This window comes from Equus quagga, chromosome 12, assembly GCF_021613505.1.
Source record: "Equus quagga isolate Etosha38 chromosome 12, UCLA_HA_Equagga_1.0, whole genome shotgun sequence".
In the NCBI taxonomy this organism is placed as follows: Eukaryota; Metazoa; Chordata; class Mammalia; order Perissodactyla; family Equidae; genus Equus; species Equus quagga.
In genome coordinates this window covers 110,999,459-111,014,815 of record NC_060278.1, presented here as the reverse complement: position 1 = coordinate 111,014,815, position 15,357 = coordinate 110,999,459, and the positions used below count along the sequence as shown (strand labels likewise).

The window sequence follows — 15,357 nt, the reverse complement described above, 5'->3', positions numbered from 1 at the left end:
GGCCGGCGCCCGGGGAGGAGGCGGCGGGCCCGGGGCCGCGAGAGCGCGGTGACAGGCCCGGCCGCGGAAAGGCCCGAGCCGCCGGGCGCCCCGGCCCCGCGCCGCGCCGGGCTGTTCATGAAGCATGTCGGCCACCAGCGTGGACCCCCAGGTAGGGACCGGGCCGGGGTCGCGGGGCCGGGGTCGCGGGCCGGGGTCACGGGGCTGGGGGCCGGGGTCGCGGGGCTGGGGGGCGGGGTCGCGGGCAGGGCCGGGGTCGCGTGTGGCGGCGCCGCCCCCGCCCGCCCGCCGGGGAGGCGTCCTGGTGGTTAACTTTGTGCTCCCCTTTCCCCGGGTCTGTCTGCTCGCGCGTCCCGGCCGGCGGCGGTGCAGAGAACAAAAGGACAGGATAATAAAGGTGAGCGAAGTGGGGGCGTCGCGCAGGCCCCGGGGCGGAGGAGGAGGCAAGGGCCCCGGGACGGCGGCCCCCGGGCGGGGAGAAGGTCTAGGAAGCGGCCGCTGGAAGCGGAAACTTCCTCCCTCGGCTTCTGGAGATAAGCCTGGGTTGTGATGTTTGCGGAGATTTGACGGGTCGGAAACGGGACTTTTGAGAAGTACTAACTCAGTGGGTGGTTCGGGCGATGCCCTTCCCCCGCCGCGTGCTTGGTCTGCGCGGGGAATGGGAGGAGGCTCCGGGGCTGGTGACCAGCCTGTCCGCCCACGCGTGAGGGGCAGGCCCCACACCCCGGGGGTTGCAGCCCTTGTTGTCTCGGGGTGAACCCAAAAAACTCACTCTTGTGAGAAGCCGTAGGTGACATTTCATGTTTACTCGGAGGACTGTTGTAACCCGTGTGTGTTACTCGGGTGTAACCGAAGACGGCTCACCGTGTTCTGAGACTGGGGAAGGCCCGGCCCTGTGACAGTGGAGGATAGTGGGCAGCCGGAGGCGGCGAGCTCGGAGGCCCCTGAGCGCCGAGCTTCCCGGCCCGCTGTCCCCCACGCTGCCGTCCGGCCTTGGGGAGCCCCCCTCTATTGGCAGGCACAGGTCTTCCCAGCGCACATCGTCCTCCCCAAAACCCAGCCACAAGTTCCTCGTGTCGTTGTGTTTGTACCTTTATTCTGTCCACATTTACCAAGTTATGATTAAATCTTTACCAAAAACGTAACCTAGATTTTGCGTCGATATTCTGATTAGTCGTGTAAATATCAGTTCTATACTGATTGTGTCTACTTTAAAATAAAAGCAGTTTTTACTAGAAATTGGCTGGCATAGACTTTAGGTTCTTAATTGATTATGATTAAATTAAATTGTGACAAATTAAAACTTAAAATACTTAAAAGTAATTTTTTTAAATTTAATGTTTTGCAACTTCTTGTTCCAGCACAAAATGGTTCTTTGCATCAGAAGGACGCGGTTCATGACAATGACTTTGAGCCCTACCTTTCTGGACAATCTAACCAGGTGAGTTCATTGTTCAAAGTGTATTTTTACATTAGTTTGGTTGAATTTTCTAATACACCTCTACTGCCATATTTCTGACTTTATTTTTAGCTCGGAACGATTGGAATTGTGGTCTGGAAGAGCAGCTAGGAGCTGGGCTCTGGAGCCTGACTCTGGCCTTGAGTTCAAATCTTAACTCCACCACTGGCTGTGTGACACTTTCTCAGCTGGCTTGCTTTCTCTGTGCCTCAGTTTCCTTTTCTGTAAAACAGGTAGTGGTGATTCCTCATAGGATTGTTGGGAGGCTGGCATCTGAGACAGGGTGTTGCAGCTGTGCTGTTTCCTCGGGTGTTTCAGAGTTTCTCTCCCTTGCTACTATGGGCTTTTTGGACTGAAACGTTCTTTGTTTCGTGGCTGTCCTGTGCGTCGTAGGATGTTTAGCAGCTTTCCTGACCCTCATCCACTGGGTGCCATTAGTAACTGCACCCCCTGTCCCCCCATCTGACAACCAGAAATGTCCAGGCAGGTGTGTCCTGGGGACTGAGCTGCCCTGATTCAAACCACGAGGCTCACTGGATTCAGGTTCAAGCACAGTGTCCACCCCTCTCAACAGGCACTCTCCATGTTTGCTCTAGAGTGAAACCAGGCATTGCCGCTTCCCTGGGGGGCGGTAAAGCTAGTCTGCCTCTTTTTTTCCTAATCTGTTCTTCTCTAAAGCATCTTAGGGTTTCTTAGAACCTTTCTGTTCTCCTTCTTTCTATTGCTCTGGCAAGTGAGAAGCTGAGGGACCTGGGAGACCCTGTACAGGGGGCACTGAGCCTCTGCGCCTCCTCTGGGCAGGACAAGGTGCTGTGGAGTAGAGCTGACCCGGCCTCGCTGATGGCCTTTCCACCAGAGGTGATGGCAGGACGTTAAATGGACTTATTTTTTTGACTATCTGGTTTTTTCTTACATGACTTGAATAATATAGCAGTATTGTGTATTGAATTTTAACGAAAACAGGGAGTTTGCTTCACTCCACTTCAAATATATTTTTATAAAGTAGGAGCTTTTGTGTCACTCGGGAGGATTTCTTTAAAAATGGAGTAGGTGAAGGGCTGGCCCCGTGGCCGAGTGGTTAAACTTCTGTGTGTTCCCTGTCGGCAGCCTGGTGTTCGTAGGGTTAGATCCTGGGTGTGGACCTGCTCCACTCACCAGCCATGCTGTGCAGGCGTCCCACGGACAAAGTAGGGGAAGATTCGTACTCACGTTAGCTCGAGGCTGATCTTTCTCACCGAGAATGGAGTAGATGATCTGATGTCAGTGGAGTCCGGGGGGAACCGTGTGGAAAGACCGTTGTCGGTTGATGCTGCCAGCGAACAGCCTTAAACAGCCCCTTCACCTTGCATGATGGTGAATCAGCCCGGCGTGTGAGCGTGAGCTCCTGCTCCTGATTGAGGGCAGGTTTTCCAGCAACGCCCAAATGTTAGAGTGTGGGAAACGCGACACAGGAGAGCTCTCACGTCCTCACTTTCCTGGTCCTTTCGTTTTGTAAGTGAAGAAACTAAAGACCAGAGAGGCCCTTGTTTGGGAGGTGGAGCCAGTTTGTGGCTCCTGACTGACGGGGCGCGGTGCTTCTCTCCCCTGCGTGCCCCAAGGCTCCTTCTGTCCTGGCACTGGTCACGCGTTCCCTCACGTGGGCCACCGTGCAGTGTGGCCTGGGAATTGTTGCTGCTCCTAGATTTGGACTCTGCTGGCAAAGATTCCTGTTTAGAAGGGTTCTCTCTTGCGTTTTGGTCCCCAGTTCTCAGATTGAGGACATGCCGGGATGTCCAGCTAGGCTGCCAGTGAGTAAATTAGCATGGAAGCAGTAAGCGCACAGCGTCTGGCAGTGCACTGAGTACTTCCTGAGGTGCTGCTGACCTGTGGGACCTGCACGTGTTGAGTGGGACGCTTCCTGAGCGACTGTCCCTTGGACACATGCACACCTGTGAGCCGTCACCACAGAAAGGATGGTGGATGGAGCCATCAGCCTGTGGAAATGTTTTTTTAATGTAGACGTGGTTTGTAGTCGCTGCGCGGAGGCTCCTATGGCTTTCTGTTTTGTGAGGCCTCCATTCTGCACGCCCCTTCCAGCCCCTCCCGTTAGGTTAGTTTGTGTAGTGTGCCAGGCGGGACCCTTGCCCTCGGGGTGGGCGGTTCTGGTGTGCGCGGTCCTTCCCGGTCACCCTGGGAGATCCTGGTGTGGCAGCTCTGGATCTCTCTCTGTGACTCGAAATACACAGTTGTCAGCTTTTTGGGAATGAGGGGGGAAAGGAAAGCATGGGGGGCGAGGGGCTCTGGGTGAAGAGTTCTGGGTAAGGGCCCTGGGTGGCTCTGGTGGCTGGCGGTCCGGTCCTGACTGTGCCCTCAGGGCCTTCCTGCTTTCCTGGGTCACTGTTTTCTGAATGACCCAGAGAAGTTCCTACTCAGAGTTTCAAGGACAGAGCCTTTGAGTTTGGTGTGGGCACTGAGGGAGGTCCCCAAGGGCATCTGCGGCTGCACGTGGAGGGCTCAGTTGTCACCAGACTCATCCCTTTGCCCGGTCACAACTGACAGGCACAGAAAGGAATAAAAGTAAACTTCTTTCGTTTTTCCTCTTAAATAGTTCAGTTGTGTTCAAACTGTAATAGGAAGCATCCGCTTTGTAAGAAAGACTTATAAATGTTCGTGTTTCAGGCTCCAGTGCTGATCGTTTACGCCTATTCTGAAGTGTTCTTTCAGAAAGCTGCCTGCTGGTCAGGGTCTCTGACACGAGGAATGCGTTCCACGTGGAGCAGAGCCGCTTGAAGTGCTGACCAGTAAAACCGGTGTGTTTTATGAGTTTAGGATGCCGTGGGCTTTCGAGTGCCGTCTCTTCGAGTACCTTGTGTATACCATTTCTCAAATGTTGTCTTATGTGGTTAAGTTGAAATTTGTACCTCTTTACTCTGTTTGCAAGGAGCTTCTGTCTGGCCTCGAGAGATGTTTCAGTTTAAAGGCAAGCTCGTCTTGAAAATTGCGCTCAGCTGTCACCCTGCGTTTCTGTCATCTTTGGGGTTTTTCACCTGCCAGCCAAAAGCCAGGCTAAATTGATGCCTTGTCAGGGTGTCCGTTCTGTGCAAAGAGCCGTGGAGAAACTCGGCACATAGCTTATTGCTGCACTGGGCGGTCCTGGTGGGCCTGGGGCCAACTGAGGGGTCAGCAAAGAACACTGGCATTGGCCTGCCATAGGTTTCTTACAGTTGCATCTAGAGACTGAACTTCCTTAAAACACAGCGATGGTGCCCACGCAGTAGGGACTTGCCATCACAAAATGCAGCTAGCAAGACCCAGTGGAATCTTAACATACTTCTTGTTGTCACGTTGCTCAAAGTACGAGCCTCGAGGCATGAAACAAAAGCAGAAATTCTGTGGATGTTAGAAAAACTGCGCTCTTGCATATGACCTCACCAGCTGAGGGGCTGAAACCGCAGCCTTGAGCACGTGAAGAGCCGGCAGCTACCTCTGCATCTCCCAGGAACAGTGGTGCGGGCCTGGACTCAGAGCCAGTTTCCCAGGAGTCTGTGTCACTTTGTCACCGTTTTCATAATTGCCCCAGCATTTTCCTTTTTACATCATTTAGTCTTTTTTTTTTTTTCCCCCTTTTTAAGTAAATGCCTCTCAACATACTCCAAAAGTGTTCTGTTTACCTTGGGCTTTTGAAGGGTCCTTTCGCTTTCTCCCTCCCTTCTCTTGGTCACTCACTTTAATGGCTGAGTCACTTTATTGTTTGTGAAACTTAAAGCATTTGAGTAATTTCAGATTCCTTTCTTCTCCCAAAAACGAATTAGCAAGCAAATATTTCAACTTTAAAGTAAATGGTTCTGATCATTCAGAATGAGTTTTTTTTTTTATGTGGTTAAATTTTAGTATGAAAAACTCTTAATTCTAAATAGATTGATGACTTTATTGTGTCTTACTCTGGTTTTTCAAAGAAAATGACCTGGGATGATGGTCACTTCGCATTTGGCATTGATTTTATTTGCAGCGCTCACTTTGTTGATCCTTTTTAACTTAGTCCCATGGAGGCACCCTAAGAGTCCAGCGTTTGGGGATGTCTTTTCCAACCTCACTGGACTGATCTTGCCTTGAAGACCTATGAGCCTGCCCTCCCGAGGCCCTCTGTTATGCCGCAGGCTGTAATCAGCAGGCTCGCACGCACAAGCGTTCATCAGGGGTGGTGTAGTGCCGTGTCCTTAAGAGGATTCGCTCTGTGCTGCTCCTTTCACTGCTCAGAGGTATTAGTCTGCTCAGAGAGCTCAGAATTCATTTTCATCACTTGGGTTTATGCCTGCATATCCCTGGTAAGCAAGCTTTCATAGTCATCACCTTGGCTGCACAGGGACTACCTGGGGCGCTTGTTTGATGTCACACGAGCCACACCAAGGAGCATTTGGGCTGCAGCGCCTCTGGTCTGGAAAGCAGTTCTTAGTGAGGGTGCTGAGCTGTGCCTGCCAGCCCAGGGTACAGGGAGGACAGAGTCCTGAGAGGCTCCCTGTGTTCCACAGGCAGCCCAGGCTCTGCATCTTCAGTTGGGGGTTGCACTGCAGTTCACATTGGAAGTAAGTTTGGTTTTAGTTGCGCTGTGAGTTCAGGCCTGAACAGTTCCCCATGCACAACAGGCTGTGACCGACAGGCTGACCAGAACCGCTTCCCTCACAGCGCAAGAAAGGAGGGTGTGAGCTGCAGACTGCAGCCCAGCTGCAGAGGGGTGACCTCACCAGGGTTTCTTACTGTGCAAAATGACTATTTCAGAGCTTTGCAAATTAATTTGCTGCTTTTCTTTCTGAGTTGAAGGAAGTATAACAGATGTAGTAGGAAATAGGCTGCCAGTAAGATCGGGGTAAAAATGGAAATCGGGCTCCCTGCGCTCGAGGTCACCACACGCAGCCTGCCGTGTGGCCCGCTGAGGGTGGACAGCGTGCGGAGGAGTTGGGCAGGGCTGGTTCACAGCCCAGCTCTCCCTGTGTTATGACTCCGGTGACTCTGAGCCCTGTGCTGAGAAGGACCCCAAGAATGGCAGTGTGGGGTGGGACCTGGTGCACATGGGGACAGCCCCTGGTAGGCCTGCAGCCACTTCTGAGGAAGCTCTTCCTAAAGCACACCTTCTTCATCTGGGAACTCGAAGGGAGATGTCTCCATTCCTTTTGTCGTGTGGATTTAAGTGTTAAGTTGTACGACATTTCAGTAAGCTGCAGCTTTCCCAGTGCTCACCTCATAGTGACCTGCCCACACTGACAGATCCCAGGAGGAGAGGGGTAAGGTCCTCCCAGGGCTGCCACTGCCAGGCCACCGGCCCCTGCCTCCCCCAGACGCCTGTGGCCTTGGTCTTACCTGTGACTGGAGGTGGAGGTCCAGGTGATGCCATGGTTGCCCCATCTTTCCCCAGGCAGTCCTAGCTGGAAGCAGCTGAGTACCACCCATCCGCAGAGTGGTGCCCATGTTACTCGGATGCTAGGTTTCTCCATGTAACAGTAGTACTCGAGATGGATTTTGAGGGATGTTAAACGGTTAACATAATGCATGTCATCTCATCTCCTAAATTCGGTCCTGTTAAGATCAAGGCTTAAGTGTCAGTTGAAAGTGAGGAGCTGGCCCTGGGGGTTCTTGTGTGGAGCACAGCGCTCTGTGGCCACCGTCCCGTTGCTCTGGTTGTTTTTGTGGCCAAGTGTTTGGAATGCCACACAGCCACTTAGGTCTTCTTTTCTCCCATGTGTCCTCCTTGCGGGTGAGGCAGAATGCCTTGATGTGAACACAGCCTTGCTAAGGAGAGTGCACCAGCTGACAGGAGAAGGAGGGCTGGCCTCCCTCTGGCAGGACCATCTCCATTGTCCTCTTGAACCTTCTTGGGCACCAAGGTCAGAGGCTTAAGCCCCTGGGGCTGCCCCTTGCAGAGCAGAGCAAGTCCTCTGCCCAAACCTCCCACTGATTTGCCCTCCCTCCTGTCTCTGGCCCACTGGAGAGGCTGCCCTGAGGGCCCAGATTGGGTGGAGGCAAATTGAGGGAGAGGTTACACTGAAGGGGCCAGAGTCACTGAAATCCTTTAAGGGAAGGTAGCTCGAGCCATTCCCATGCTTAGAGAACATTGATGGTACCCATTTGTTGTCTTTGTTGTTAATTCCCTGAGAATGTCAAAGACTTTTTGGTGTAGGGAGCATTGTTTCTGCATTTTAAAAGGTGATTCTGGAATAGCCTACTGTCTAGTGGAGCAGCCAACAGGAAGGCAATCTGATTCCTGAAGCCCCAAGAATCCTAGGATGGGACAGGGAGGCAGGAGGTGGCAGTGGAAACTGGTGGCCAGGTGGCTGGGTCCCCCTTGTCCCCGTGGTCACTTGTTGGGCTGGGATGTGCTGAGGGACCGGCCTGCTCTTCACTGGGTCTTCTGGGGGGCGCAGAGTTACTGCCCATCTCATTCCAGGGAAACAGAGCTGCAATGTCATCTGGCTTTCCAGACCCTCCCTGGCTGCTTCAGCCCAGTTCCCTTCTCAGGTATCGAGACTAGAGGTTGCACTCAGGACACCAGCCACTCTCTGCAGCCAGGGAGGAGGTCTGTAGCCAGTGCTCTCCGTGTGGAACTTTCTGGTTATCTGGGAGACAGGGAGAGGATGGGGACTATGAAGGAATCAGAAAAGGGCCTCCCAGACTGGAGGACGTCTCGTTTGCCCCCACTCTTGGTTGTCTTCACAGCCTTTCCGCTCTCAGAGAAGCTGCCCTGGGTGGGAAGCCTCCTCACCCCACATTCCTGCTCCTCAGCACCCCGCACCCTGTTCCTACTCCCCAGGGGCGCATTTAAGTTACCTCAGACGGTAGCAGTTCTGACCAGACCCCCAGGTCTCTTTGCAAGGAGATGCCTTCCCAGAACTCCTGAGCCCGGGACTCAGTTCCCGCCCTGGGCAGCTTTCTGGAGGTGCCTTAGACAAGGCCCTGCTGCAGTTGTGTTCTCTGCCGGGCGCTGCTACCTTGCAGTCCAGCCACTTTAAACCCTCTCTCTGAGGTTCCAGCCGCCACAGAGAGGTGTATTCTCAGTAAGGGAGCCCAGGTGAGGCTGGAGCCTGAAGTGAGGGCTCCTCCAGCCCAGAGAGCAGAGTGGGAGGCTTACTCGTGGTGAAGGAGCTGGAGCCAGCCAGAGCCCCCACGCTGCGAGGCCCACTCCTAGAGCCTGGAGATGGGGGGCTCACATGCCATGGGGATGTGAGGTAGCAAGACCCCTTTGGACTCAGAGGTGGGGGGGTGGGCTGTCAGGAAAGGCATGTGCAAGGGGCCTCTGAAGTGGCTCTTGACAGGTGGTATGGAAGCCTGTGAGTCAAGAGTGGGAAAGGGGGTTCCTGATGAGGTGGGAAGTCCGTGAGCAATCAGCTTGAAATCAGTTTGTGGGGCAAACCACCCTGTAGCCCTAAACACCCCAGCTTGCTGTTAGAAATAGCTTCCTGCCTCTTTAAAGCTGCGCTCATTTTCCAATGTGCTGCCCATGCTGTCAGTGTCCACCATAAGCATGATTGCCAGTGGGACCAGAGGTTCATTCCACACCCTGGGTTCCTTTAAATGGATGGCTTCTTGAAGGGATTGCTGAGTAGGTTGCCATCCAGCCAGTTCTGGCGTGGCTGAGCTCATTCACTTCACTTGAGTCTGAATCATTGGAGATGTGCTTTGTGTTTGGCGATGACCCCCTGGATTTATTTGTTATTAATTTCTCTCACTTTGCTGTGTTCTCAGCCATCTTAGCTTTCCTGTTGGACGTGATGACCAGTGCTGTATAAATCTTGTTTCTGATCACCCTGCACTTAAGCAGGAGGTGGTTGTCATTTTCATTGTATTCCCGTGTCGTGAAAACTAACTCGTCACATGCTTGTTTCCGCAGAGTAACAGTTACCCCTCCATGGCTGACCCCTACCTGTCCAGTTATTACCCACCGTCCATTGGATTTCCTTATTCCCTCAACGAGGCGCCATGGTCTACTGGAGGGGACCCTCCGATCCCATACCTCACCACCTACGGACAGCTCAGTAACGGAGACCATCATTTTATGCACGATGCTGTTTTTGGGCAGCCTGGGGGCTTGGGGAACAACATCTATCAGCACAGGTTTAATTTTTTCCCCGAAAACCCTGCCTTCTCAGCCTGGGGGACGAGTGGGTCTCAGGGGCAGCAGGCTCAGAGTTCAGCCTACGGGAGCAGCTACACCTACCCACCCAGCTCCCTGGGCGGCACGATCGTGGACGGGCAGACGGGCTTTCACAGTGACACCCTCAACAAGGCCCCTGGAATGAACAGCCTGGAACAGGGCATGGTGGGCCTGAAGATTGGGGATGTCACAACCTCTGCAGTCAAAACGGTAGGGTCAGTCGTCAGCAGTGTGGCAATGACTGGTGTCCTTTCTGGCAATGGTGGGACCAATATAAATATGCCAGTTTCAAAGCCAACCTCTTGGGCTGCCATTGCCAGCAAGCCGGCAAAACCACAACCGAAAATGAAAGCCAAGAGTGGACCTGTAATTGGGGGCACGCTGCCCCCTCCGCCTATAAAGCATAACATGGACATTGGCACGTGGGATAACAAGGGGCCTGTGCCCAAGGCCCCAGCTGCCCAGCGGGCGCCTTCCCCCCAGGCTGCCCCACAGCCCCAGCCGGTTGTGCAGCCTCTTCCCGTTCAGCCTCCCCCTTTGGCCCAGCCACAGTATCAGAGCCCTCAGCAGCCACCCCAAACCCGCTGGGTCGCCCCTCGCAACAGAAACGCGGCGTTCGGGCAGAGCGGAGGAACTGGCGGTGATAGTAACTCTCCTGGAAATACCCAGCCTAATTCTGCCTCGAGTGTGGAATCCCACCCCGTCCTTGAGAAACTGAAGGCTGCCCACAGCTATAATCCTAAAGAGTTTGACTGGAATCTTAAAAGCGGACGTGTGTTCATAATAAAGAGCTACTCCGAGGATGACATTCACCGCTCCATTAAGTACTCCATTTGGTGTAGCACGGAGCACGGCAACAAGCGCCTGGACGGTGCCTTCCGCTCCATGAGCAGCAAGGGGCCCGTCTACCTGCTCTTCAGCGTCAATGGGAGCGGGCACTTCTGCGGGGTGGCTGAGATGAAGTCGCCTGTGGACTACGGCACGAGTGCTGGCGTCTGGTCTCAGGACAAGTGGAAGGGCAAGTTTGACGTGAAGTGGATTTTTGTGAAGGACGTGCCCAATAACCAGCTGCGACACATCAGACTGGAGAATAACGACAACAAGCCGGTCACAAACTCCCGGGACACCCAGGAGGTGCCCTTAGAAAAAGCAAAGCAAGTGCTGAAAATCATCGCTTCCTACAAGCACACAACCTCCATCTTCGACGACTTTTCTCACTATGAGAAGCGCCAGGAGGAGGAGGAAGTGGTGCGCAAGGTGAGTCTGCCTTTCCCGGACACGTGCTTGAGACTGGGGCGTTGGCCGGGATCGAGAGCCACGGTCGAAAGCCAGTGGTCCCTGCCTGGGGCCCGGACCGCAGTTCCCAGTGGCCGCGGATAGGGTGGCCCCCTCACAGAGGGTACAGGCAGTGTCACCTGGGCTTCCCCGAGTGTGGTCACCAGGGGTGACATTGGAGTGGGCATCACTACGTCACCTTTGATCCTTTTCAAGTTTTAGGAAGCGTAACGATGAGACCACAGTGCACAAATTCAAAGAAGTTGAGGGTAATTAATTTACTCTTTTTTCTTTGTGAATTGTGGTCTTTCCTAGAAGAGTGCTTCCTCGTCTTTGTCAACTCAGAAACATTTAGAAGTGTCCTATGGCGCTGGGGTAGACAAGCCAGGCTGCTGGAGCTGCAGGCCGTGGCCTGGGGGCTGGGGCGCCCACCCGCCGAGGGCCTCCCAGGGCACTGCCCTCAGCAGGTGGGAAGCTCCGGGGGAAGAGGGGGAGGTTTGGAATGCGGACATTTTGTAACTGTAAATATGAGCACGTAGAACCAACAGCGAAAACCTTGAGTCTGGTCTCTTGAGAGGGTCCTAATTTCCTGTTAAACCACAGAGAGCTTCCCAGAGACTGGAGTGAATCTGTCTGCTCTGTAGAATGGGGCTCCAGTGCCCATAAGCTGGCCCAGAAGTGGGAAAAATAAGGACAGTGTAATGTACTTTGTAAAGCTGCTTGGTTCGAGAGAATTCAACCTGAGATTTTCTTCTGCTCTTTTGGTATTAAAATGTCCTTCCCTTCATGAAGTGTCAGTTGATAATAGATGGGTTTTTAATGCTTTGTCAGTCCTCTGTATTAAATAATAGCATTACTCATCTGTGAGCTTCAGATGTCCTGAAGCATTTTTAGCAGAAGGGCATGTAGATATGGAGCACAGAGATAATGCACGGTATTATGAACAGTTGTGAAAGTTACACAGACTGTGACAACTTAGGGTTTGCACAACTGTGAAAACAGTTTGTCTCTCTTTAACTTTTATGTGGAAAAGAGAAGGGCTTGTCGTTTATTCCAGTTACTGAAATTCTGTATTTTAGCTCTCTTAGGTATGAAATAAAATAATTGCTGAATTTACAGGGCTGGAACAGAGATCATTGGTCATGAAACTTGAGGTCTTCAGTTGACTTTAAGCTGGTCGCTGGCTGTGTGTGTGTGTGTGTCTGTCGTTGCTCTTAAGTACAGTAATACCTGGGTCTTTTCCTAAGCTCACTGGGTTCCGAAGGTTATCACGAGCTTAAGGATAAATCTCTGCACCTAACCTGGTTGGTGTTAAGGTTGTAGTGTCCTAAAACTTGCATTGTAGCAACTAGGTCCTTAGGTGGCCGTGTTAGCTGTTTGGCTTTGGGAAGTGAGTCTCCGGGTGGTGGTGTCCATGGGGCCCCTGCCCATGTCAGACCCATGGGGCCCTCGGCTCTGCACGCTCTTCCTCCAGGGAGCTCAAAGAGCTTTGAAGTTCTCCCAGAACAGCCGCAGTTGAGCTTTCCTGTGATGCTTTTCTGGGCACTGCTCCTGCCCTCTCGAGGAGTGCTCTGGAGGTGAGGCCAAGCGTCATAGGACAGACTCCCAAACCACGGGTTAGCCACCTGAAAAGCCTTTGGCCCTTATGTATTAAGGTTATGTTAATTCTTGTTATTGCAAGTGACAGGTAAGAACCCTGACTTGTTAATGTTCTGCTAGGATTTCGGATCTCCTTCGAGTGCACTGGGCTGTGGCGAGGAATGTAGGTGGTTCTTGGCCTGGGCCCCAGAAACTTCCACCAGAGTGCTCTGGGCTCCGTGGTTGTCAGTTCATTCAGGAATCGGAATCTGGATCTTGGGGTTTCTAGTATTTTCTCCCTCAGCATTTGCAGGGAGGGATCTGGTGTATTAGGAGTGAAGTGTGCAGAGCTGAGGTCAGGAAGGGACTCCTTTACAAACTCGAGCTCGCTGGGGAGGCTGCCCGGGTGGCTTGCATGGGAGACTCTCCCAAGATGCCTGGGAGCACACACACCTTCGGTTTATCCTTTGTAGAGTTGGACTCCATTGTTTTCAAGTGATCAGTGTAAAAGTATGTCAGCGTTTAGAAAGTAAAATGTGGTTGACATTTTGCAGGATGGCTGTACTGCCATGCGCCTCACTGTCAGTCTGAGAATGTGCTGATTCCCTCAGGAGGCACTAACTTAGCAGCAGCCGTGTCAGACCAGGTCCTTAAGGTTGTGGGTTTTAATCTGGCAATAGTCTCTCCTTTGGGTGCTTAAAATAGTGCAGGTTTTGAATGACAGTGAGAGTCAAGTGGGGGAGTTCCTCATGCCGCCTCAGCCCTGGCCCCGGCCGCGGCCCAGCGTCCTCTGCACAGACACACGCGGCTCAGCGGAAAACCAGGTGAAGGGAGAATGTGAAGAACCAGCCTTTCCTGGGATGTTTGCTCTGAAGAATGAGCTGTACTTCCTTTCTTAAGTTGGTTTGTTTTTTGAGAAGAGAGTATTTAACAGTTTCATGAGTAATAGTATTTTTTTAAAGAGCATGTGGTGAACTTAGTAGTTATTTATAATGGCTGAAGGGAGCCCAGGCGCTGGGTGGCTGTCCACATCTGAGTTGCGTCAGCAGCAGCCATTTGGAACTCAGGAAAGATTAGCATCTCCTCTCTGGGAGGAGTAGGACCTGTGATTTTTTTTTAAGAGAATGCAAAATGCGGAGTTCTTAATTTTTCCAGCTTTTGAACTCGGGGTAAGGAAGAGATGATGTTGCTCAGAGTAGTGGCTGTCTACACAGCTTGTTGATCCAGATGCCCTGGAGCTTTTTCAGGATGGGGAGCCACGTTTAAAAAGCACCATAGGTGCTTCGGAGGAGCACCTTGCCCTGGGTGATCTGGGGGAGAGAGCTGGTGTGTTTTATTAACCAGAAGACACATTCAGTCCATTTTTAGCAAAAGAGAGGGGTTCAATTTGTTACCTTATGCTTTAAATCTCTAGTAATCTGGTCCGTTTGGGAATTGTGCCATCGACCAGCCCTGCATGATGGTGTCCTTTACTACGTCTTGGTAGAAACAGGTAGGCTGAGGCTGCATGTGCAGGGAGATGCTCATCAGTGTGTGGCTCCTTCTACAACTGACGTTTCCGTGTCTCGAGCTGAATTCAGTTGCAGCATTGTAAAGAAAGACTGAAATGCCTTCTGACTCGACTAGTGAGAAGCCAGGTAGGGAGACTCGGGGGGAGATTCAGCTGTGAGTCACAGGCTTGTCAGACATACTCTGGGAAAGATGGTTCTTTTTATGATCGGAAACAAACCTGGCCAGAGGAGCCCGGCCTAAAAACAGGTGGATGCTGCGGATAGGCGGTTGTCAGAGGCCAACCTGTGTGGCCAAGACCCTGAAGCTGGGAGCTGCTGTGGTAGAGGGAAGTACTACGTGCTGGCGTGGCCGGTCTCTGGGGAGCAGGGGTCCAAATCTACGGCCACAGCCCACAGGGCGGCCTGGGACCTCACTTTGAGGGAATTTGTGAGGCACGTTCACTCAACATGTTACAGTTTTTTTCTCTTTCTTTTTACAGGAACGACAGAATCGAAACAAACAATAAGGACAAACCAGTTTCTTATATGTTCTAACATTTGACTGAGAAACAGTTTCAGAACAGTGTGCTTGGTGCTGTCTCCTGGCGTCGGCCCCAGCTGTCCTCCTGTGCACTGTCCTCCTGCGCAGGCTCGGCGAGCACATCTTCACCTCTAGTTCATTTCTGCCCAGACGGATCTGCACTCATTGTATTTTTCTGTGTATTATAGCATTGTAGAACTCACTAATAAAGGAGTATGTTTTGTCAGCTTGTCACTCAGACTGACCTAATGTGAAATATAGTATCCTTACAAACAAAAAAAAGCAAAACAAAAAACCTAAATCATCCCAAAGTTTTTGTTTTTATTTTGGCAGAAATTATGTTCTTATATTGTCATTTAACATCCTTATGTGAGACTTCTCATTTCTCACCCTTTTTTGCTTTACAGTGAACATAAACCATGAGTCGTTTTGTCATGTAGCATATCTGTTAAAATACTTCTCTTCAAAATGCTGAAATCACCAGGTTGAGGATCACCTTGTTTGGCTGGTTTGCCATTTTTATTATCTGTTATCTAAAATGCTACCCTACCAGTTTGATTTTTCTACTAGACAGAAGAATTTTAGTGTTTCAAATTTGGTGAACATGCTGTTTCCTTGGAACGTGTCTCCTGCAGTCTCAGCATCCAGAGCAGCCGCTTCATCTCTCACTGCTCTGCCCTTTGATCCGGTGGGATGATGACAGGACCCAGCCTGCGCAGGGCATGGGGTCAGTGTTCAGGTGTCCCTTGTTGTGTGCAGATCATTTTAATTCCCCCTTTTCCTTCACTTGAGAATCCTAATGCTGTTTTAAGTTTTTATACCAATAATGTGAGCTTTAATGTAGGATCTGATAGTACAGACAGTGCGATGGATGATGCCACCGATTGTAAAT

At 51.9% G+C, this 15,357-nt stretch overlaps 2 protein-coding genes across 5 annotated transcripts in view; one reads left to right on the top strand and one right to left on the bottom strand.

The window, feature by feature from the left end:
- Positions 1 to 9,308, bottom strand: part of BIRC7 (baculoviral IAP repeat containing 7) — a 22,618-nt gene extending 13,310 nt beyond the window's left edge. Inside the window, exon 1 of the mRNA XM_046679257.1 lies at positions 2,669 to 9,308. The gene's annotated coding sequence lies outside the window, so the exon portion shown is untranslated. The remainder of the gene's footprint in view (positions 1 to 2,668) is intronic.
- Positions 7 to 15,357, top strand: YTHDF1 (YTH N6-methyladenosine RNA binding protein F1). Of its 4 annotated transcripts, none has more exons than XM_046679253.1 (6): positions 7 to 151; positions 373 to 397; positions 1,362 to 1,441; positions 9,318 to 10,838; positions 11,172 to 11,323; positions 14,425 to 15,357. In XM_046679253.1, the coding sequence occupies exons 1-6, from the start codon at positions 125 to 127 to the stop codon at positions 14,477 to 14,479; spliced, it is 1,860 nt and encodes a 619-aa protein (XP_046535209.1). In that variant the 5' UTR covers positions 7 to 124; the 3' UTR covers positions 14,480 to 15,357. The 4 variants fall into 4 exon arrangements, with proteins under 4 accessions (XP_046535209.1, XP_046535210.1, XP_046535211.1 ...); XM_046679254.1 differs by lacking the exon at positions 14,425 to 15,357 and adding an exon at positions 13,849 to 14,410; XM_046679255.1 differs by lacking the exon at positions 373 to 397.

Bases quoted from the DNA above. Each gene is read 5' to 3' on its own strand.
- YTHDF1 (XM_046679253.1), top strand. From the start codon at position 125: ATGTCGGCCACCAGCGTGGACCCCCAG. The intron at 1,442-9,317 runs GTGAGTTCATTG...TTGTTTCCGCAG, and splicing joins TTTCTGGACAATCTAACCAG to AGTAACAGTTACCCCTCCAT. The intron at 11,324-14,424 runs GTGGGAAGCTCC...TTCTTTTTACAG, and splicing joins CAGGGCACTGCCCTCAGCAG to GAACGACAGAATCGAAACAA.